Genomic DNA, 22,715 nt, shown 5'->3' with positions numbered 1-22,715 from the left:
CCACAATTAGAACTGGAAACTTGATTGTAAAATAAAGTGGTTGCAGAGATGGGGGAGGGGGTCATTAGACCTGTTTAACAAATATGGGTTTTTCTCTGGCACTGAGAGGCATGTAATTATCTAAATTATAAGGTCAGCATAGTAAAGATGTGGTGTCCATGTTTAACCATCCAAATGATAATTATGTATTTAGATTTTAGCCTAATTGTGAGCAATGCTAGTTCGATTCTCAAACACCATCTACCTATCAATAATTAATAGCCTAATTGTAAACACTGAATTGCTTTATGTATGCAATTCTAGAAAGGACAACCTTAGTTACTCTTTTATTTGAGCTAAAAAAATGCAAATATTGATATTCAAAATTTTATTTCATGGAACAGAATATTAAAATAGACATATAAAAAGATTGAGATTGTGTTGAAGGTCCTTGCTGTTCTTCCATATTTTATTAATATATATAAAAAGCCGACATTCACTAGCAGAATAAGCAGATTTCTTCAGTTTTTAATAAAATGTCATGTCCATTGTTCATGATGGCAGTAGCTCCACCTTTTTAAAATATAATATTTTACAATCTTGCATTTTAAAATTTTGGGAACGATAAAGGAGTTTTTGTAGAGACTTTTAGTCCACAATTGGAATTCTGAACTTCATAAGCAAATGAGTGCTGTGAGACTTGTTGGCAAATGTCTCATCAAAATAAATTATCACAGTGTTGTTGAAAGAAGGAGCTGCTTCCTTCCAAAGGATCTTTGGGCATATTTGCCTTTTGGGATTAAAATGATTTCTCAACTATCAAGCACGTTGAAACATGCACATTTAGATAGAAAATCACTTCATATGCATAAAAACAATTTAACAAGCATGTGGATTATATTTCATTAGAATATAGGATAGTGGTTTTAAAGACTGTTTTTGTGCCATTGCCCCTGTAACAATATCTAAATGAAAACAGTTTAAACAGAATATTCATCTTCTATTAAAAATGTTCCATTGTCACATGGAATTTGAGTGATGGAATTATCACCTCTTGGTCTAGAAGATATCCTTCTTTGATAAAGAAACCAGAGAAATGCTGCCGAGATTGCCACAATTATTGTTGATATTATGACTATGATGCCTGTCCAAACAGTTCCTGAAACAAAAGTACATAATCAGGTATATTGTTTTTTTTTTTGCAACTGAAATTACTGGACCATTTCCCTGAAGTGGCTTACAGCTTTTTATTTATCCAGTAAATCTTTTAAGTTCTTTTTAATTATGACCGTGATGACTGAGAATCTCCGTAGACTTTTACGATACAGCTCAATGGATCACAATCCTAGTTCTCTAGGTGGGAAATTATCTGAGATCATAAACAGATCTAGAAATGTTTCCTTAATACTTTGGTGCTACCATGACACTTATTAATTTCTATACAGATAATCCCTGACTTAAAAAAGGTAAAGGTTTCTCTTGTCCCGTCATATCTGACTCTAGAGGGTGGTGCTCATCTCTGTGTCTTAGCCGAGGGGGCTAAGATTACAACCATTTATTTGAAGTTACAGTGGCACTGAAAAAAGTGACTTATGATCAGTTTTCACATTTACAATCATAGCATCCCCATGGTCACCTGATCAGAGTTTGGGTGCTTGGCAACTGACATGTATTTATCATAGTTGCACTATCCCAGAGTCATGTGAGCACCATTTGTATTCTTCCTAACCAGCTTCTGACCAGAAATGTCAATGGGGAAAGCCAGATTCGCTTAATGACTGCATGATTCACTCAACAAGTACAGTGATTCATTTTACAACTGTGGCGAAAAAGACCACAAAATGGGGCAAAACTCACTTAACTGCGCTGTTTATCAATGAAAATTTTTCACTCAATTGTTGCAAGTTGAGAACTACCTTACTTTATCCTAGATATGCTGGTAAGCCACATATACTGCTGAAGCATGTTTCATCTTGCTGTTCCAGATATACCCAAAACTATCTTCCCGATGCTCACTTTCGTGTCTTTGTAGAATGCACCAAATATAATTTTACCCTTTTCTTCCTAACATTTAGTCTAGTAAGAATTTTAATCAGCTTGAAAAATGGTTGACTTAACAGAGTTACTGCCTTTACAGGACTCTGATTTTCCGTGTCCTTCTGACTGATAACAGCTTGCAGTGGACCTATCCCCATGATGTAAATACATTTCTCCATTATGTACCAGGCAAATGGTAACAGAAATGTGGGGAATTGATGATATTTAACAGTGAATGGATATCTTTAATACAGCTTCTTGCATATCCGAATAGAATACACAATGATAATTCCTTACTTAGAAAAGATCTATTAAAATCAGTGGGATGGGTTAAATTAGTCATGGCTAAACTACATTGTTGGACCTGCTGTGAATTATATCCACACATGGAAGCAATCCATGGTAACTCTGAATGTTCCCTGAAAAAGAAAACTACTCTGAAATAAAAGGGTACAGTCTTATCATTGTTTCATTAGTAGACAATATAAAGAAAACAAAGTGGATTACTCACCAAATAAGTGTGTTTTTTCATAAAGAACTTTAGCTATATGCAGAGGAAAAAATGAAAACATTTTGATGTTATTTTTTTTTAAAATCTACATTTTACTATCTCGGAGAAGTAGTGAAAATAATTACTATCCAATAGTTGGCAATAAGCCACTTAGTGACCAAAATCTGCTCATATTCAAAAGGGGGGGGGAAATCCACTTGAAGTATTTTCTGTGCATGGATCTTCCTTGGGAATAGAAATTGTGGGTGTAAATTAGATGGGTATTCAAATGCAGGCACAGTATTGTTAATCCGCATGGGTCTACTGATTGCAGTTTGATTCCAGTGTTTATTCATGTTCTAGCATAGTAAACCAAATACTTTATACCATATGACGGGAGTGTATAGGAAATGAATGAAATACGGTTTGTTGCATAATTTCTAAAAGGACAGATAACCTCTTGCTTTCATTGTAATGAATTATATATTAATAATAGATTGAACACCATAATAATGAAGAGTATCCTCTTAAAATCTCCCAAGCAAGAACTCTTCACCACTCATTTTCCGAGAGAATGATTCAGCCCACAGAAAGGAAAATACAGCATTGCGCTAATAAGAAAAATATGACCTGGTGTCCCGATAAGAATTTTAATACAGATAGGAATGGTAGTTCATTTTCATTATGGGGCAATTATTGACCCAGTTAGAATTTTAGAAAACCTAGAATGTGAAGTCTGTCACACTAAAGTCTGTTTGGTTTCAGTGCTAGAATCAGGAGACACCCAAACCAATGTCTTGTTTAATATTTGGCAATTGCTTTCTTAAAAACAATGCTGATCCTAATACGTATGCTTGCTGTTGGAATAATCAAAAGAATGTGTTTCCTAAATCTGGTAATGCGGAAGATATTTAGCAATAATCCTACCAGAGTTGTGACAAAGCTCCCTGATAGGGAAGTATATAGGTAATTTTTCTTGCATCTACCTTGTGCATTCTGCTATGTGAAAAGCCAAATAGCAAGATACAGAACTATTTCCAGTTTCCCTTGAAGGATTCATTTGCATCTTCTAATTAATATTATCATAATTATATTGCATGTATGACTAGTACAGGAATAAAATGACACTGGAATTAAGTTTAATGACCATGATAATTGATGATTGATGAAGGGTTCCAGAGGACCTAAACAACAGCCCAAGTTTATCTACTTCAAAGCCCTTTCACAGCCTATGAAATTCCTGGCCTATAATAGAAAACTTCAATACTGCAGCATTTTTTAAGGCAATGTTGTAGCATGGCTCTTACGTACCAGTAGTTTCACACAGGATTTTAGTCAGTGGAATGTGTTCACAGGAGACTTTTTTCCATCCACCTGAAGCTGTATGCATAGTAGCACAAGTGTTTAGAAGTTCATTGTTACTTTCTTCCTCTATCCAGTTTGTAAAATTTACTTTGGAATCATCATACCATTTGAAAATATCATCTGCGGCACAGTAGATGTAAAGTTATTTTTGTTTGCTTCATAAACATGAGCCAAAGTAAACATTTACATTGACTTGATTATTTGTTAATAAGTGGTTTTAATTTTAGTTTTATTTATTCAATTTAGTGTAGGTTGTTGCTTAAAGAGAAACAGCAGAAAGCTTTAGGGAGGTAAGAAATGTTTTCCTAGTGCTAGAAATGCTTAAGATTATAACAGATTGATTGCATCAAACATTTGTATCCTTGATCAATAGCAGATAAAAGTTTGATTCCCTTCCGGTACAAGTCTGTCATCCTATTTCATTTTTCTTGTGTTTGTCCAATTGAAGAGGCAATCCCTCAGCCCCTGTATCTATTCTGCACCCCTATTGTTGTTCCTCTAGGCTTTGCATTCACAATTCCATAGGGCCCCATTTTCCAAACCCGGATCAAAGAGTTCTTGTAGAAGTTACATCTATAAAGCTTTTTACCTTAAGAAAGGAAGGATCATTCTTAATTGAAATATAGTTCAAAAATTGAGAGAAGGTGGAGCATATTTCTAGCAGGATTTGTTCACTTACCATCTGTGTCAAAAAACATGCCAAGAGATATGTATTCTGGACCATGCCAATTTGAGTGAAAATTACTTTGAATAAAGGTATTTTCATCTTTGCTATTTATAGTAATAATATCCGCTCCGGAGGCTACATTTGAGAAATAAAGACAAAAAATTAAGGCTGAGTGTCCATTCCTGTGAATGGGAGTAAATGCTGCAGTTCATTTGGTATATTGTTAGCTTTGATCATCCCAGGCAAGTTCAGGTCTTTTATTATACAGTTACTGACCTGGTTTTGGCTTCCAGTTACTGACCTGGTTTTGGCTCTCTGCAGTACTTCAGGATGCATGTGCATGTGCATGTACGTACACACTTGTGCTGCATGACAGGCAATGCCAAAATATTTTCCTAAAATAAACAGTCTGGAAAATTCTGGAGTAGGAATCAATAAAATAGGAGCTCTCTCCGTCTCCAACATTAGAAATGTTTGACAGTATAAGAGAATGCTAGATCAATGTACTTGGGAAAGTCTGCATTCCCCAGCAATAGAATGAGATTGAATGAGATCAACCATAGAAACCCAAGAGCTTTCCCACCTGTACACTCTGCAGGTCTGAGCAAGTAATGTACATGCTCTGTTAACCCCTGTGAGTACTAACATTCTTCAAAATGGCAAACAGACATTCAGATGTTGAAAGGATCCCCCGTTCCTGCTCATGTAGGCTCAGCTGATTAGTCTCAGTGCATCACACAAGGTTGGGATGAGATTGGACAGAGCAGAGCTGTCTTACCATTGTCTTGGCAGAGCTCCCTGGCATCATCCATACTGTAGACCTCTGAGGATCCCTGAAGTAGGGCATAGCAGCTCTTTTGGAATGGAATCCAAGCAATGGAAGGACACGCTACACAAGGAAGAGAACATGAGGCCATCTGTTTCTGTTGTCAGTCCCAGCTTCACAACATACAAATGAAGTGAAATGAGTTTCTCCAAATGTTTATATAGCATTCAAAACAAGTTGGGCACAACCTAATCAGATTTGAAATAAGTGAGATTAGCTGCAATATTAAAAATTAGGCTGCTGTCCATGTTTTTATGAAGAGGGGTTAAGTGTAACCTTCAGGCACTTATTTCTTTAGTGAAACAAATAGCTGCTAAAAAAAGGGAAGGGTTTGATTGCAAAAAAAGGTGAATCTTCTTTTCCCAGACCCAGCAACCCTAACCCAAAACAACTTTTACTTTTTAGCTTTAAAGAACAATAAATTATTACTGTTTATTCTTGAGACTCTTCCCTTTGAATAAAATACACATAGTTTTTAACATTCTTTGCAGCTATTTTGATGTGTGCTTGTTTGCTATTTTGTCTCATGTTTAATTGCATCATACTTTTCACATTCATTTTGATTCTGATTTTCAAATCAACTGTACTATTTTGTAATCATATTAATCTTGCTATTCAATTAAAAAATCTTTATCTTTATCTAGCATTTAGATGCATCTGTCTCAGGGGTAGGCAACCCAAAACACTCAAAGAACCACTTGGACCCGTTTCCCACTGAAAACAAAACACTGGGAGCCGCAAAACCCTTTTGATATCTAAAATGAAGATAACACTGTATATATCCTTTTTTACCTTTATTATAGGTATATAATCTCATAAAGGTAAAAAAGGATATATGCAGTGTTATCTTCATTTTAGATGTCAAAAGAGTCTGTCTCTCTCCCTCCCTATCTTCCTCTCCCTCCCTCTCCCTCCCTCTTTTTCTCTTTCTCTCTCTTTCACTTTCTCTTTCCTCTCCCTCTCTTTCTTTTTCTCTTTCCTCTTTCTATCGCTTTCCTCTCCCCCTCTCTCTTTCTTTCTCTCTCTCTCCTCTCCTTCTCTTTCTCTCCCTCTCTCTTTCTCTCCCCCCTCTTCCTCTCTCTGATCTTCTGCTCACCTGGCAAGCTGGCTTCAAGCTGTTCTCCAACAAGCTGACACACATTCTTATTGGGCTAGCTCAGGGGTAGGCAACCTCGGCTCTTTTATGACTCATGGACTTCAACTCCCAGAATTCCTGAGCATAGCTGGGCTAGCTAGCTCTCTCCTGCCCTTCCTGCTTCCTGCAGAGACGCAGCAAAGGGAGGAGCCCCGCCCAATAAGCTTGTCAGTCGGAACAGGGTGAGACTATTCTCTTTTTCACACACACACACAAAGAGAGAGAGAGAGAGAGAGAGAGAAGCTCTGTCTCTGCAAATGACAGAGGAGGCTGGGAGCCGCAGGGGAAGGGTCAAAGAACCGCATTGAGCTCCGGAGCCACAGGTTGCTGACTTGTGATCTATCTTCAGAATCACTTAGCAGATCTTGGCTGATCTTGAAGAATAAAGCAGGGTCAAACCCGATTCGTACTTGGATGGGAAATCATTAAGAAACCAGGTCCTAGGTTGTTGGGAAAGTTATAAAAGCCCTCCAAAAAAAGGCACACAATTGCCTTATTATTGCCAAAAATTATATGTAGTCCCCGAGAACCAAGCTCAACTCGTTTTGTATTTCCAGAAGCACTTGATAATATCACTATGTCTAATCTGGGTTTAATGTGATGTTGGAAGCCAGTTAAAATCTGTAAGGTTCTCCACATATCATTAAATTGCATGTGTAACATACATTCTTATGTAGAATGCACCCAAACAGAACCATTCTTCCAGTAATCTTGTGTGTGAAATTTGCATCATTGCACATATAATTGCCTTATAAGTATGTTCCATGGGAATAGGAACCCTGACAATCCAGGATATAACAAATTGGGCAGAAATTTTGCTGCATGTCCTGCTTAGGCATAAGAGGTCAGGATCAGAAGACTTAGATGTTATGTAAATGGTGGACCTGATCAAAATCAAATAGCTTTATTATGTTCTTGGACCAACCTTTACAATAAAAGACTACAGTAAAAGGAGAAATGGTTTAATACAGCAATTAGTTGTTAGGGAAGGGAAAAATAATGGAAGAATAAAACAGCATGTCTAATTACAAATGTTTGTGCAGTTGTGTAACTTGATAAAAATATCTGACCCCCTGGTATGTGAGTATAGAGTTAGCGTCCCAATAATAAGCATAAAATTTTTCTGTTGCTTAAGAAGGCAACAGGACCAGTTAGTTAAAAAAAATAAATTCTGGAATTGCTGTTCAAGAGGCAAAATTTTAGTGATAGAAAATAGGTAGTACAGTAAAAGGAAACCCAAGATTAACTGATTGCGGCCTATTCATACTAAAAAGGCCATTTAGGAACCATTGCTCATCAGAAAACTCCTGTCTTGTCCATCCAAAACCTTCCAGTTGACCTTGCTCCGAGAGTGACGAGGGAAGAAGGACTCGGGCAAGATGATTTTGCAGAAGGCAGAACAGGCATGCACAAAATGGTGGATGTGGCTTTTTTTGGGGGGGGGGAGGAGGAGGATGAGAATGCCATGTAGCCAAAGTCATCTCCTATGTTAAGATCATGGCTATCATTTTATCCCTGTCTGATGTATCTTCCTTTCTTTTAATTGCTTAAAATGTATATACATTTCAATTTTTATAATATTACCTTCTCAATGTTAATTTAATCTTTTCCATCAAGAACCTTGCATGTCTAAGAGTTTTCCCACCTAGATTTTCTCTACATGTTTTAGACCAGGGGTGTCAAACTCACAACGTCACGGGACGTGTCGTGACGTATCGTGACTTTTTTCCCATTGCCGGCAATGGGGTGGGTGTGGATTTTGCATGACACATCCGGCCTGCGGGCCGGCAGTTTGACACCCCTGGTTTAGACTATAAGTCTCACAATCTTCAGCCAGCAACAACAGAGTCGGGATTATGGGGACTGCAACAAAAAATACCAGGCAAGAAGGGTACATCAAAAATTAGAAGGCTAATTTTAGCAGAATTAAAGGGACATCAGCCTAAAATTTAAAAAATGGTAAGCCGTCATCTTTGAGGCCTAAAGAGCAATTTGTGAATATTCTCCCCCTCCCCACTCCTTTGAGGATATCAGAAACAAAGATGATTCTATCTGAGGAAAGAAGAAACTGGCTAAGAAATCTTATGACCAGGTTAAGGAAAATAAACACATATAATAGAAAGAGCAATACTCTGCCTAGCTAAATATCAGATTAATCGTACAACCTTGGATCTTCAGGTAGCTATGTGTGTTTATGATTCATTTATGATTCATTCTATGTCATCAAAATAAAATGTTTCACCAAACTCTTCAGAAAACATGCAGTCATATTTTATAACTTGGTGTCCTTGGAGTTTAGCACCATGCCTTCAAGGATGGGTGAGTAACTCAATAAATATGTTTTTGTTTGATAGCATTTCAAGAGAATACACCCCAGTTTAGCAACCAGTTTCACACAGGAGAAGCCCAATCTGGGTGCTGGGACATATGAATCTGTTGCAAAACAGAGGGAGTCAGCAGAAGCCAAAGTTCTCTTTAAACACAGATCTCTTGCTTAAAAAATGTCTTAGAAAAGGCTTGGTAGTGATAACTTATGACTTTATTATCCTTATCACTATGCAAGTGATTATTGTAAGATGGTCTACATTAGTGATGGCAAACCTTTTAGAGACTGAGTGCCCAAACTGCAACCCAAAACCCACTTATGTATCGCCGGGTGCCGGGTGGGTGTGGCCCACTCGGGCACAGCTACAGTGGGCTTGGCAGACTGGGTGGGCGTGGCCACTGGATGGGTGGCTGCAGTAGTCATGGCAGATTGGGTGGGCATAGCCGGGGTGGGTGTGGCCACCTCGATGTTGCTTATGGGGAGGGACACCTGTGGGAGCCGGGCAGGATTGGGAGAGATGCAGGGGGTCTCTGGCGGGTGGGATGGTGGGCTCCCCAATGGCGGCTCCAAGCTGGCTGGCCTTAGGCCAATGATGGTGAACTTTTAGAGACCATGTGTGCTGGGGCAATGGCGTGTACCCACAGAGAGGGCTCTGCATGCCGCCTCTGGCATGCATGCCATAGGTTCGCCACCACTGGTCTACATGGAGCTGCCTCTGAAGATCAAGAAGTTTTGCTGGAAATTCCATAGCCAAGAGGTTAGGAGAAGAGACCTCTTCTAGAGAAACATATATTTTGCCATTGTTGCATTGTCTGCCAATGGGCTTCTGGATCAAATCCAAAGTCCTGTTCAATACCTATACAACGTGGTGGTGCAGTTCCAGAGTACATCAGGGACCATTTTATTCAACACAATCCCCTCCCTTTCAGGACATCGATTGATGAATTTTTATTGTGATCTTTTTGTGTTATACACCACCCAAGTCTTGTGAGAGAGCAATAATAGTAATAAGGAGTAGTAAGGGCAGTTTAAAAAAAATGAGGTGGACTGATAATGAACAGAGAAACGACAGTCCTAGGCCTGAAAATGATAATTTCTAGCTATACCTGATTTGAAAAAGTGTTTATTTGTCATTCCTTGGTAGCAGAGAAGACTCTGGCAAGTTAATCTTTCTCCATATTGTCTCTATTTCACAAACTTAGCATACATATTTCTGTACAGTACACTATTTCTGGATAAAATCAACGTCTCCTCTTCTTATTGCTGTCTTGGATATAACTTGGCTCCAGTGGAGACTGAATAGTTTTTAAAAAAAACTTCCCTAATAAATCTCTCCTTTTTTTTCTTTCTTTCTTTCAAATGTTGACCAATTTTCCTAAATCACCCACTTCCACATAATCCATGTCATCCTCTAATTTTGAAACTGGTTAATCAATTAGCAGAGTTTATTCTAGTCACAGCAGGACCTAGCCAACCTTAGCTGACCTAGAAGAAAACCTAGTATGGCTCAGCATAAGTAGTGCTTAGATGGGAGACCACTAGGCTGCAGGCTAGTCCATGTTGAAAAAAACTTTCCGGACTATAATGGCAATTCACTTCTGTACTGTTAGCAGGGAGGGACTCATGAACTCACCAGGAGTCAAGCTCAATTTAACAGAGGCTTTGATTGGATTGATTGATTGCAAATTTAGCTACATAAATACTTATTGTAGGCCCTCTGTCTGAAAGCTTTGCTTGTGTTCTCAATAACTGTACATCAGCCAAATGGATTTCAAACAAAGCCGCCTCCCAACCAAATGCAATTTTCTCATCTTCTTATGGATGAAACAGGAAATTGACCTGCCTGTCATTTTATTGAATTAAGATTCTTGCGGTGAATGAAAAACAGGAGGAAGCATATATTCCTTTGCCTCTGCAAATCCTTAGTTTCACTCCAGTCTGAACACATCAATCAGACACAATGTCTGTCTGTCTGTCTCCCTCTTCTACCCCACAGAGTTCTGGAGCATTTAAATAGGTTTCTAAAAACCATTAAAAAAGGCCTCGCAGCAGCCCACCCATTTGGAGAACAGACATTTGACCCTGCGCCAAAAGAGGGGGAAACCTTTGAGCGCCGGACTTTTATCAGACTGCCCTATAATGGTTGGTGTAAGCCAAGGTTGCCTACCCCTGGGTAAGCAAAAACAAGAGCCCCGCACGGCACAAAGGACCGCCCCCACCTTCCCTAGCCCCGCCCTGAGTGAAAGAGCGAGAGAGCGAGAAAGATTAAGGGAAAAGGGAGCGCCCGAAGCTTCAAACGCGTCGAAACTCCCACTCCTGCAGAGTTTCTGCTTCGTGCGCGCAGTTTACTCCGGATAGCAAAGGCGGCGCACCGCCTGCCCAGAGGACAGGGCGCGTGTTTCCAAAAGGCGGCAGCTATAAAAAGCTTCGGGGGGGGGGGGAATTCACAAACCAGCTCTTTGGCGCCGCCCCACCTTCTCTTACCGTCAGTTCCTAAGGAAGATAACGCGGCCGCCAGGAGGAAGCCGCTCAGAAAGCAGGCGGAGTAGGAAGCGGGCGAGGGGGCACCCATGGCCAGGCAGAGAGCTCCGCCTGGCCCACTGGCGTCGCTCGGGGTTGGGGCCGCGCAAGCGCCGCCCACCGCCGGAGTTAAGTGCCCTTTGAGCCCTGGCCAGGGCGAGGAAGGCTGGCGAAGGGCGGAAAGCGGCGCTCTCTCTCTCAGGCTGCTGCCGCCTCTTGTCCCGCGCTTGCGAGGTTCGGGGCGAAATGTCCTCCCTGCGCCTATAGCGCTTTCTCTTCGGCCGAAGCAGCAGTGAGGCAGGCGTCCAGGCGCTTCCCCCAATTCTCTTTGAATTTTTGAGCGTCGTTCTGCCCTTTCAGCATCTGAAGAAACAGAAATCCTCCGGGTGGAGTTAAAACAACAGTTAATAGACTTTTTAAAAAGAATTTGTTTTTAATCCCACCTTTATTGTTTTTATAAATAACACAAGGTGGTCATACCTTTGTTGTTGTTGTTGTTAATTGCGAAGTCGTGTCCGACAACGTTCCTCCAGGCCTTCCTCTCCTCTACCATCTTCTGGAGTCCATGTAAGCTCACGCCTACTGCTTCAGTGACTCCATCCAGCCACCTCATTCTCTGTCGTCCCCTTCTTCTATTGCCCTCAATCTTTCCTAATATATATACCTAATTCTAATATACCCAATACTCCCCCAAACTTTGAAGGACACTGACTGTAGCCCTCGGTAATGCACTTGGAGGGCCGATATAAAAAAATTCCATACGAGCCGAGAGTGTCCCTGTGGACAAAGGACTATCGAAACTATAGCTCACGCCCTACTATACTGTACCTTCTATAACAGTGGTTCTCAACCTTTTTAATGCCGCGACCCCAACCGGTCGTAAGTCGAGGACTAAACCGGTCGTAAGTCGAGGACTAAACCGGTCGTAAGTCGAGGACTACCCAACCGGTCGTAAGTCGAGGACTTTCCCTGCCCGGGAGCGCCGCGCATGCATGGTTCCGCCCCCTGCACCGGCTGAGGCGTAGCTGGCAAACGGCAGAGACGGAGCAGGCCGACCACCAGCTGGCCCAGCCCAAGGGAGGTAAGGCACCCACCGGAAAAGGGGAAAAAAATGGCGGACAAAAAAAATGCCGGACAAAAAAAAATGGCGGACAGCCTTGCTTGGCAACCCCCGTGAAATGGTCGATCGACCCCAAATGGGGTCCCGACCCACAGGTTGAGAACCACTGTTCTATAAGGACTCAGGGATCCATCTCATAATACCTCACCTGATGAAATACCCTAGAAAACCAATCTCATGTACAATTGCTGTTATTGGATGAGTCTGATGTAGTTTTTTTTTAATGTTGCTAAATTTGGATATACCCTCAGCAAAATTAGGCAGACTTTGACTGCCCACTGGCAGTCCACCACTAAATGTCATTTATTATCTTGTTTTTTTATTTATTTTTTGCTGCTTCATATTTGTAATGCTGGTCTGTGACCGTAGTAAAAATATTATTTTTTACCTAATACTCCTTCCCTGAATTTTCCCCATAATAACAGCAATCCTGTGAAGTGGTTTGGGCCAAGAGAGTGTGCGCTGGCTTTCATGGCTACGGTGAGACTTCAATTATTATTATTATTATCATTATTTAAATTTATATACTGCCCTATCTCCCTTACGGGACTCAGGGCGGTGAACAGGCAATAATAAAAATCACAATAAATATTGAATAAAAAGCCTGCTCTAAAAATACCCCATATAAAACCCCTAGCAAAGCCCAATCAAAACTACGCCAGGCCGGCCGCATGGAATAGATGGGTTTTCAATGAACGATCTCCAGTTTTCTAGCCTAGTGCCTTAATTACTAGATCAATCTGGCTTTAGGGGGAAAACATTCTTTTTATTGTCGTTTTTAAAAGTCTAAACTGGGTTGATGGTGTTCTCTTGTCAGATCACTTTACTATTTGAAATAATTCCTTGAAGTCAAACTTTACTCCTAATGCCCATTAGGTCTGGAACACTTTGAATTCAAGGACAAAAAAATTCTTTGGAGTATATAGGACCTCACTGTAAGTTTTTAATTCAAATCTCCTTTTTGAAAGGATGCTCTAAAACTAAGATGATTAGTTGGACTGACCTGAAAGGAAATGAACCTAAATGCACTGTGATAGGACTGCAACTTTAAGAACCGCAGAAGTTGCCAATTAGCTTCTGGCTTCAATTTAAGATGTTGGTCATCCCCTGTTAAGTCTTTCATGGCACAAGTCTGTTATCCAAAGGATTGCCTGTCTCCAGTTGTTTCTGATGCATGGTACAATTCTGCTGTTCAAAAACAGAATTGTAGAAAACAGATTGGATATAATTAACATCTTTTAGTACCGTGCTAAATAGAATTCAAGAGCTAGTTTAGTGTAGTAGTTAAGGCACTGGACTAAAAATCAGGAATTGTGAGTTCTAATGTCACTAAAAGCACTACCTGGTTGGGTAATGAAATATCTGCAGACAAACAACCAAGCAATCAAGCTCAGAGAGCACCAAGTACTCCTCTTTCACATCTATCCTCTCTCCCTACCCTCTCTCTCTTATCATCATCATTTATCATCATCTCACACTGTTGACATTTTTTTAAAATCTGAAAGTATAAATTATTAAGTATTTTTCTCTTAGGTAGATCTTATTTGATTTGGTTGGAGAGGTTTTACTGCTTCTTCAATTAAACAGGCATCTACAGTTTGACCAGCAGAGGGCATCAGGCATTTTCCTGAATATAACTGAATATAGTTCCTTAACAAATAATTTAGCTACTTTTTATTGCCATTTTTTACATGAGCAGTAGTAATTGTTCTGCTGAAATCAACAGCATTGGAAAGTGCTTGAATATTTCATACTGAAACTGATCCAGGTCTAATCATATTAAAAATGAAATTCTTCCTCACTAGTTTTGCATCTGGACCACATTTACAAAGAAATACACAATAAATGTAAATTGTCTCTGAGATTAACAAGAAGATTTGTAAGTGTATGATGACCCCAGCATCATCTGCCATGGATATCATGTCCAGGGAAGTCTATATTTCTGTGCAGTCTAGAATATAATTGCAGGGAATGATGGGGGAGACCCTTATTTTCTGTTTATAAAGCATACAGGCATTTTCAAGTGAGAACATGGCAGGAGAGGAAACAACACTTTAGTCTCCTAATGATTCCTCCACTGGTCTCTTAATTAGGCACAAACATGATTATTACATAGAAAAAAATGTTGCAGGATCCAATCTGAGTCAGTCAACAGGACCAGAGTTTAGTCTTCCCAGCTTTTGGACTTGTGCTGGACCCCATCTCAGGGAACTTCTCTCTACTAGAATGTGTAGAGAATGTGTGTGCCCATTTCCCCCCCCCACTTGAAATCACTAGTTTCTCCTGAAATTGTAGGGGATTTGATGAAGTCATCATTCTGCCACTCACATATTGTGATCCCTTGATTTTGGATGTTATGGCAGTGAATACATTTTGTTTACATGTAAATAGACAGAAACAGAGAAAAGTTATGGAGTACAATGCTTACTGTGGCAGCATCATACTGTGTTTCATGTCTGCTCCTAGTCATACTTAAATGGATGACCATTTACTGTATAATAGAATGAGCAAGTTTCCAAACTGTTGTGTAAAGGCATCAAGTAGAGCTTTCTTTGATGCTCTGTAGTGCACACTACATTGGCTCCTTCCAAGAGATGACTAGAAGATGGTCTGTGGTCTTGCTACCTTAATTCAACCTAGGATAAGGTGGTATGCAGAAAGCTGTGTGCTTATAGCTTTGTCACACTACCAGGCTCACAGAAGCTTAGGGAATCCAGCCATCAGAAGAAAAGTTGCCCGAATCAAAGGCAACTTAGCTAAAAAATGCCTAGATGAGTGCTTAATCATAAATGGGAGATTAAAAGATGCTGGGATTGGCAGTAATTTAAATGATGCAAGCGATAATACTACAAATCAGATTATAAATCTAGAATCCAGTCCATCCCCAGCCATGGAAGCTCATGGACAGTCATTCTCATCCAGACCCACTTCATATTATTGTGAGCAAAGGCAGGCTGTAAATCTAGTAAGTAAATAAAAGGGGCTACTTAAGTGTCCCGCAAACACTTTGGATGGCCATTTTCAGAATCCCTGACCTTTGGTCATGCAAGCTGGAGGTTTGGAAGCTACAGTCCAAAACATCTGCATAGCATCTGGTTGCCTTGATTTCCTGTTTTTATGGGACAGTTTAACATATGCATGCAACTCATGGACTTCTATGGATGCTGGGTATATGGTACTTCTTAGCAAAGTCATGTGCACAAAAAGGATCATCCTTTTGACATGCTACTACTCAATGTCACTATGGTTTGGCAATTTCTTTGGGAATCTCACAGTAGGTATTCTACAGCAATGCTACCTTACTTCAACTTGGGATAGTATGCGGAAAACTGTGTAGTTATAGCTTTGCGCTACAGCCAGGCTCACACAAGCTTGGGGACATCCCATCGATCATCTGCAGGTCTTCTGCTTAGGTGAGTCGACTCTGAATGTTCTTGTGAAGGGAGAATAATGAATAATGTCTTTGCTTCATGGATCCAGGTCCTAATTACTTGCTTCTCTTCATCCACATGTTCCCCTATTCCTTAGGAATTCTCTTTTTGCTCTTCCATTAGTGAAGTGGCCTTGCTAATGAATTTTTAATGTGCATTAGCTGGAGGGCTTTTGGCTTTAGACTGAAAGCAATACACTTTCCCCCCAAGCTGCTTTCTGTGAGATATTGCATGAATGTACAATGGGATTGGAAGAGACAGCTAATGCTATCAACTCTGGGAAGTATAATTTTAAAATCTGCTCAAACTGAATTAAGTTTAGTAGCTACAGTTTCTAGTTGCCTAATGTACAGAATTCTAAAACACAATTAAATAGATTTATTTTCTAAAATGGCCTGATATTTACTGAATTGATGGTGTCACTTATGTATTGTTGAAAAGCAAGCCCTTTTCCCAACTTTCTTCCTCACACTTTAATGGTTTTAAAATAGCTGAATATTTGCTTTACTGGGCCATGCATATTTTAACAGAAGAATCCCCAACTATTTGTCAATAGTTATCAAACACTGTTGGGTCCAAGGACAGCATCTTGAGAAAGGGGCACACCACAAACTCTTTCAAGGCATAACGCAAAACTTCATCAAAATGGCTGACCTTACAGCATGGACCCAACTATGGGTCATCTCCTTATAACTGCAGTCATGTCCCAGGAGAGGCCCAGATCACATAACCAGTTTATGCTCTGGGTATCTCACCCTAGCTTCGCCTGGCCAATTACAGTGTAGGGCTAGTGGATCTGAGTTACTTTATCTGCAGAGAGCCTGAATATACTTACAAGAGCCCAACATAATTTGAGTGTATAAGGTCACCCTAAACAAGGTTACTGGACAGCTATCGGTGAATACAAGGGAGAACTATTGGTGTTTTAATCCCTTATATTTGATTTCACTCATGCCTGATCAGTCGCTTTTTTGTCTTTCTCTTGATAGTCTCAAAGCATCATTCATGCTTGCTTCAGTTAGAATATCAAAAGAAAAAGGAAGCTATGTCTATCAAATATCCTAGATCTTTTGATCTGAAAATATAAATATTGTATATAGGGGGAAAGGCAGTATTTGGGTAGGCAAGTGGTCTACCTTCTGAATAAAAATTGTAAACATTTTGTCTTTGTGATCTGTTTAATGACAGCTACCAAATTGGGATTGCACAAATCCGTATCACCTCTAGATAACAGTCAACAAAAAGGAGAAACTCACACTTTGCTGCCACCTAAGGAGGACTTAGATTTTTGCAGTTCAGATGGTAACCCTAGCTTTAATGTCCTCTTCCTTCTATAAATAAAAACTCATCAATGACTCTTTTTTTAAACAGTTTTATTAACACTGACATTTTTTAAAAAAATAATGAAGCATACAAAGTATTTTAATAAGGAGGGAAGAACTGAATCAATGTAACTTTCTTATACTTTAAAACTAGCAATTATCAAAGCTTTTTATAAATCTTCTGTTTCTCTTATCACCACCACAGGTAAGCTTCTTTGCAAACTCCCTCCAAGAGAGCTAATTAGATACATTAAGGCATCTGTATTAGTTCACACATTTTTTTCACTTGTCCAGGTATAGGAAAAAAAATCAAGCAGAATTAAAACCATTTACAAAATAAGTTTTAGATTGCAAATCCTTCATAGAAACAGTGAAATATTTTGTTCATTTTTTATTTCTAGGCTGTATGACTGAATAGCCCTATTCCATGTATAAATTCACATTAAAATAACCCGTGAGTGCAAAATAACCTTGTGTCAGTAGCGTTGCACAAATTTATTAAACAGAATATCACATACATACACAAAATGCTACTTGCTTTTAAACTCTTTATCTCGGACTAACAACTTGTGACCATGGCAATCAAGTCTTGTGAAAGTATGATTTTAACATACGGTAAGTGGCCTGCTTTTCTGTGATCCGCAGGGGTGTGTTCTGGGAACTCTTTTTTCGGTCCTGCTATTTAGTGGCTGACTTGGTCTGACAGAGATGACATTAACAACTACCTCCTTGGCAAGTTGATTAAACAGTATACAAAAGTACTTATCAGCTAAAAACTTTTGATAAAGGCATTTTGGTTTTCTGAACAAGGCTTCCTTACCCAGCCAAAGGGTATCTTTTCCCATCTGACTGTATCCATTTATCACTTGTTTAGCAGGCTGTTAATTTAAGAACTACATCAAAGGCATTTCAGCACTTTTGGAGAAAAAAAAGGGATTTTCTTCCATGTAGTTCCCTAAAATGCTCTTGTTGCAAAGTTACATCAAACCCCATGTCCTCAATATTTGATAGACTGGTCATTCTGAGCTAAGCTAGCAGAAACTGGAAAAGCTTTCTGAGATGTGCTTGAATCGGGATAATGCGTTATCTATCTGCTACAAGAGCAGGGTCACTGGCATACCACCCCTCAATGAACTTCTCCCATCTCTAGTTTTAGGTTAGGGCTCTTGTCCCTTTGACTACTGACAGAGAGCATACATAAACATCCAGGCATTTTGTTTTACAAATGGTGTCAAAAAATGACATCACTTCTTTAGTGCAAACTACCTCTTGTCTTTATTAGATCCTCATACTCATTGTGGCGATGTCCTGGAAAATGTCATAGTAAAATATCCTACAATTGTTAAAAGTCAAGTGCAGAAACGAACATACAGAAAGCAGTGCAATTAACTGTAGAAAAATTGGCTTTCTGTCCAGATGTCTTATTTACTTGTTTATTTAAAACATTTATATAGCCACCCATCTTATAACAAAGTCTGGGCTGCTCCCAATCAAGAATTAAGACAGTGTCAGTAATAATAACATAACATAAAACATATTAAAACCACAAACATTAAAAAATTAAAAACAAATGTTCACCTAGAGAAAATGATGTATTTACGCACATGCTTATAAAGACCACATAAAACGTCTTGAAAAGAAGTAAGTTATAGGCTTGGGCTTATGTCTTGCTACAAGGTAAGGCAAGAACCATCACATCCATTAATTGGAACCATAGAATATATAATTCCAGGCAAGCAAAGCATCCTTATTTTCATAAAGGGGAAGGGCACCTATCTGCATATGTAGCATTTGTTTAATAAATGCTGTGCAGAGCATTTCCTCTTGTATATGAAATAGGAAACACCACGCCTGATTTTTTTTTAAAAAAAGAGCTGTATATGTCACTAATTCCAGAGGTGCATATTCACTATCTTTTAAAAGAGCTAACTTAGCAATAAAAGAGCTAACTTAGCAATAAACCAATATTTTCCCCCCTATAATCTCTGATAGCGTTCCTCTGAGTTTTCAGAAGTGGATGTTAATTATCTGTCTGGTGAGTTTTATTAAAGGAAACATTTTAAGAAATGCTACAAGTCAAATCATAAAATTGAATGTGTTTTGGCATCTTAAAGGCTTTGGCTTCTTACTAAAAGTCAGCTGAACTACATCTTTGGAAACTCTATTGAAATCAGAAGGTTTTTATGACATAATTTTTATAAAGTTTGCTAAGGGCTGACTAAATATGTTTACTCTGTGTTGAATTGTTCCATGTTACAAGTACCATCAAAGAAAACTATGCACAGCAAAGAATCAGGAGCAGGAAACTGATGGTATGAATGGATAGGAGAAATCACCAATATAGTGCTATGGAATCAGGCAAGAACAAAACGTTATGGATGCTCCAGTTTAAGTACGAGTAAAGCATTCTGACCATGAATAAGACTTTAGATTACAGTCAATGTATTTCAAAAACAAATAAAGAAAATACTTAGTAGTACCTCTTTTGAAAAATATTAAGGCTAACATAAATAATAATAATAATAAACACAATGTTAAAACTTTTACATTGTGCAACACACTCCCATTCATGAATCCTGAACAGTGAATAGACAGTGGGGTTCTGAAACTTTCATTTAGCCCTTGAACTGAGGTTAACCTGTTCCTGTGTATACGGCAAATTCAGGAGAAACTCGAAGAAAAATACAATTTGACAATAACTTGTTGCTGTTCTTTTGTTGTAGCTACAGAAAATGTAAGAGTCAAGCTTTAAAAGTTAATGCAGTAAAAGAATCCAAATCTAAATTGTAACTTTGATCAAGATGAAGAACCCTGGAATTTCCGATGCAGCAAGGCAAGCCAATACCCGCAGCATCTTCTCTACTCTGCGTGGATTGCAGGGGCATTTCGATCAAAAAGGCACTTAGATGTGAGATCTAGACTGTCAAAATTCTCTCTGGAAGAGAGAGAGATCTGGAGATGGACCATATGTATTTCAAGTCAGCTGAATTCTGTAAAAACTGTTGTTTTCGCAGCTGCTTGCAATCAGTTGGGAGTTCCAGTTTTCTACCCTCCTCTGAGCCCCAAATGAAACCTTTAAGGACTTGAGGCTTGACCAAACCTCATGTTTTTAATCACTTTGGACTTTTTACTGCCTCTTTTAAGACTGATAATCCTTCAGAACTACAAAGACTACAAGTTGCTGGGTAAATGTCCTTTCAATCTGTTTAAAAGAACGGAAACTATGTTTTTTCAGTTTTGTAAATCTATTTTTTTGGTAACTTTTCGCAATATAAACTGAAGGAGTGACTTTAGAGTTGTTTTGAAACAGTTTTAATGGAGATGGCTGTAAGTTGATTTAAAGAAAGGTTTCAAAACTAACTAGAAAGACCTCATGTGGGAAAAATCTGATTGTTTATGTTTTAAAGCAAAACAAGTATATGATGGCTACTTTAAAAGGAGCTTTTGATGTATAGGCTCTGAAGTGTTTGAGCTGCTTTAACTCCTTAACAGTTTAACTCTAAAATGTTACTGAAGATGAACTCTTCTGAAGACAACTGAAAAGAAGTTTAAGGTGGACCTAAAAATTACAACTAAAAAAAGAGAGAGAGAGAGAGAGAGAGAGAGAGATGGAAATACCAGATTTACAAGTGGATTTGGACAATTATTATTATTATTTTTTAAAAAAACCACATACAAAAATGTGTTCAAAATGGTGTGGATTGTCTTTTTACATTGAAATACAGAAGATTTACTCGAATCACTTCATGGAAAGTTCAAATGGACTATGATAAGAACCTCAAAAGTAGAGGTAAAAAGACTACAGGAAAACAGGAGTTAGAATTTATTTATGGGATTCCAAGATGACTGGGAGGAAAAAGGAAAAAAATAAAAAAGTGGTTTATTTGACTATGATTAAATAACAAGTTGCTATTTTTGGTGATAATAATGGTTATTCAAATTGGATAGTTTTTCTTTTGGAAATTAATGGTATAATGGATTAATTTGTAATATTTACATTACCATTTTTGGAAATCTAAATAAGGCTTTATTATTTCTGATAATGTTTAACAGCTTTCAATTTTATTATTCTTATTTTTGTAATGTTTAATTGTTAAGAGAGGGTTGAGGAGGATTTAGGCTAATTAGAAGGGGGGATTATATACTCATGTCCTTAGGTATTTTTTGTTAATTTTTACTCGACTTTTGTTGATTAATAAGGAAAGCTGAAGATTTAGAAATGAGTTTATGGAAAATGGGATGAGGTATGGAATGAAGATGCATCTGGCTGTAATTTAACAGACAGCAATAAATTGTCAATCTGAATAAGGTTATTGGGGATATAGAGAGAAGCCTCCTTGTTTACCATCTTTTTTTTTTTGAGAGGATTATTTTTCTATACTGCTTGGTCTTCCTTTTTCTTTATATATATATATATATATATATATATTATTAGGTTTCTCTGTAGTTCTATCTGTTTAATATACTGTAGTTCTTAATAAATTTGTTTTAAAGATGGAAAGAATCTTTGAGAGTTTTTACTGAAAATCAGAATGGCCCCAAGAGATCTGAAAGATAATAAAAAGGATCAGATCAGAATGGCAATATCTCACTGACATTGGTTGATCTCAGAAATGGTAAGCAGGTTTGGACCTGCTGATGCTTGGATGAGAAATCCCAGGTCTTTTCATTCTGTTGCCAAGTAAATCATACACATAGCAATCAAAAGTTGAGCCTGACTCAACATAATCTTTAACTTTGAAAATATAATATTTTAATACCATAAACTAGCATATACTTTATTTTCAATAAATTATATTTCAAGTAATTCTCTGGCCATCTGCTCTCTTACTTCATTTGGGTAAATGGTACAGGATATCCTAATGTCAGGATTGTTCCATGCACCACACTTCAAGCCATGTGCAAATCTCAGGTCACGAAAAGTGCAAAGTTTGATTATTGTTAAAGATCCCTTTTTTCCCCTAAACTTGAAAGAAGGGAAGGTGTCAATAAACCCCAAGAATGAAAGTCAATAGCATCTTTGGAAGATGCTTCAGGAGCTGATTTGGAAATTGGTTTCAGTAGGCCAAGTAGAAACTGGTCTTCAGTCATCACTTCTAGAAAACATGGTGTCAGTTTCATCATCATGCATTCCCCGCTCATAGCGAACAGAGGCCAATCCCGAAGAGTGTAGTTGCATCTTTCTATATAGGAAGTACGCTAATCCAACAAGGAGGGCTATAATAAGTATAACACAAACTGCTATTGCCCCTCCTGAATGACGAGAGACTACAAGAAAAAGCAAGAAGAAAAGTTATTGAACTAGAGTAGTGAAACTACAAGCCATATGTGGTTATGGTCGTTATTATTATTATTATCTTTATTTATATCCTATCTTTCTATCCAGAGGGTGATCCAAGTCAGTCACAACATAAAAATGTTGAATAGACAAAATAAATATTAAAACATTAAGCTACATTTTAAATCAAATTAAATATTAAGATTATTCTAACATTTA

The 22,715-nt window shown here is 38.4% G+C and overlaps 2 protein-coding genes across 2 annotated transcripts in view; both read right to left on the bottom strand.

Annotated features, from left to right (window-relative positions):
* Positions 1 to 367: 367 nt before the first annotated feature.
* CD302 (CD302 molecule) lies at positions 368 to 11,434 on the bottom strand. Its single transcript, XM_029283920.1, has 6 exons — positions 11,310 to 11,434; positions 5,317 to 5,427; positions 4,551 to 4,673; positions 3,818 to 3,991; positions 2,528 to 2,560; positions 368 to 1,138 (listed from the first exon to the last, which is right to left on the bottom strand). Exons 1-6 carry the CDS (start codon positions 11,395 to 11,397, stop codon positions 960 to 962), a joined length of 708 nt encoding a protein of 235 aa, XP_029139753.1. The 5' UTR covers positions 11,398 to 11,434; the 3' UTR covers positions 368 to 959.
* A 9,652-nt stretch (positions 11,435 to 21,086) lies between these two features.
* The window catches only part of LY75 (lymphocyte antigen 75), a 72,314-nt gene continuing 70,685 nt past the window's right edge, over positions 21,087 to 22,715 (bottom strand). The window contains exon 35 of the mRNA XM_029283921.1: positions 21,087 to 22,486. Within this exon, the coding sequence (XP_029139754.1) occupies positions 22,302 to 22,486 (185 nt within the window). The 3' untranslated portion in view covers positions 21,087 to 22,301. The remainder of the gene's footprint in view (positions 22,487 to 22,715) is intronic.

This window comes from Protobothrops mucrosquamatus, unplaced genomic scaffold (genome assembly GCF_001527695.2).
Source record: "Protobothrops mucrosquamatus isolate PMUCROS unplaced genomic scaffold, P.Mucros_1.0 scaffold279, whole genome shotgun sequence".
NCBI lineage: Eukaryota > Metazoa > Chordata > Lepidosauria > Squamata > Viperidae > Protobothrops > Protobothrops mucrosquamatus.
This window is presented reverse-complemented; position numbering and strand designations above follow the sequence as displayed.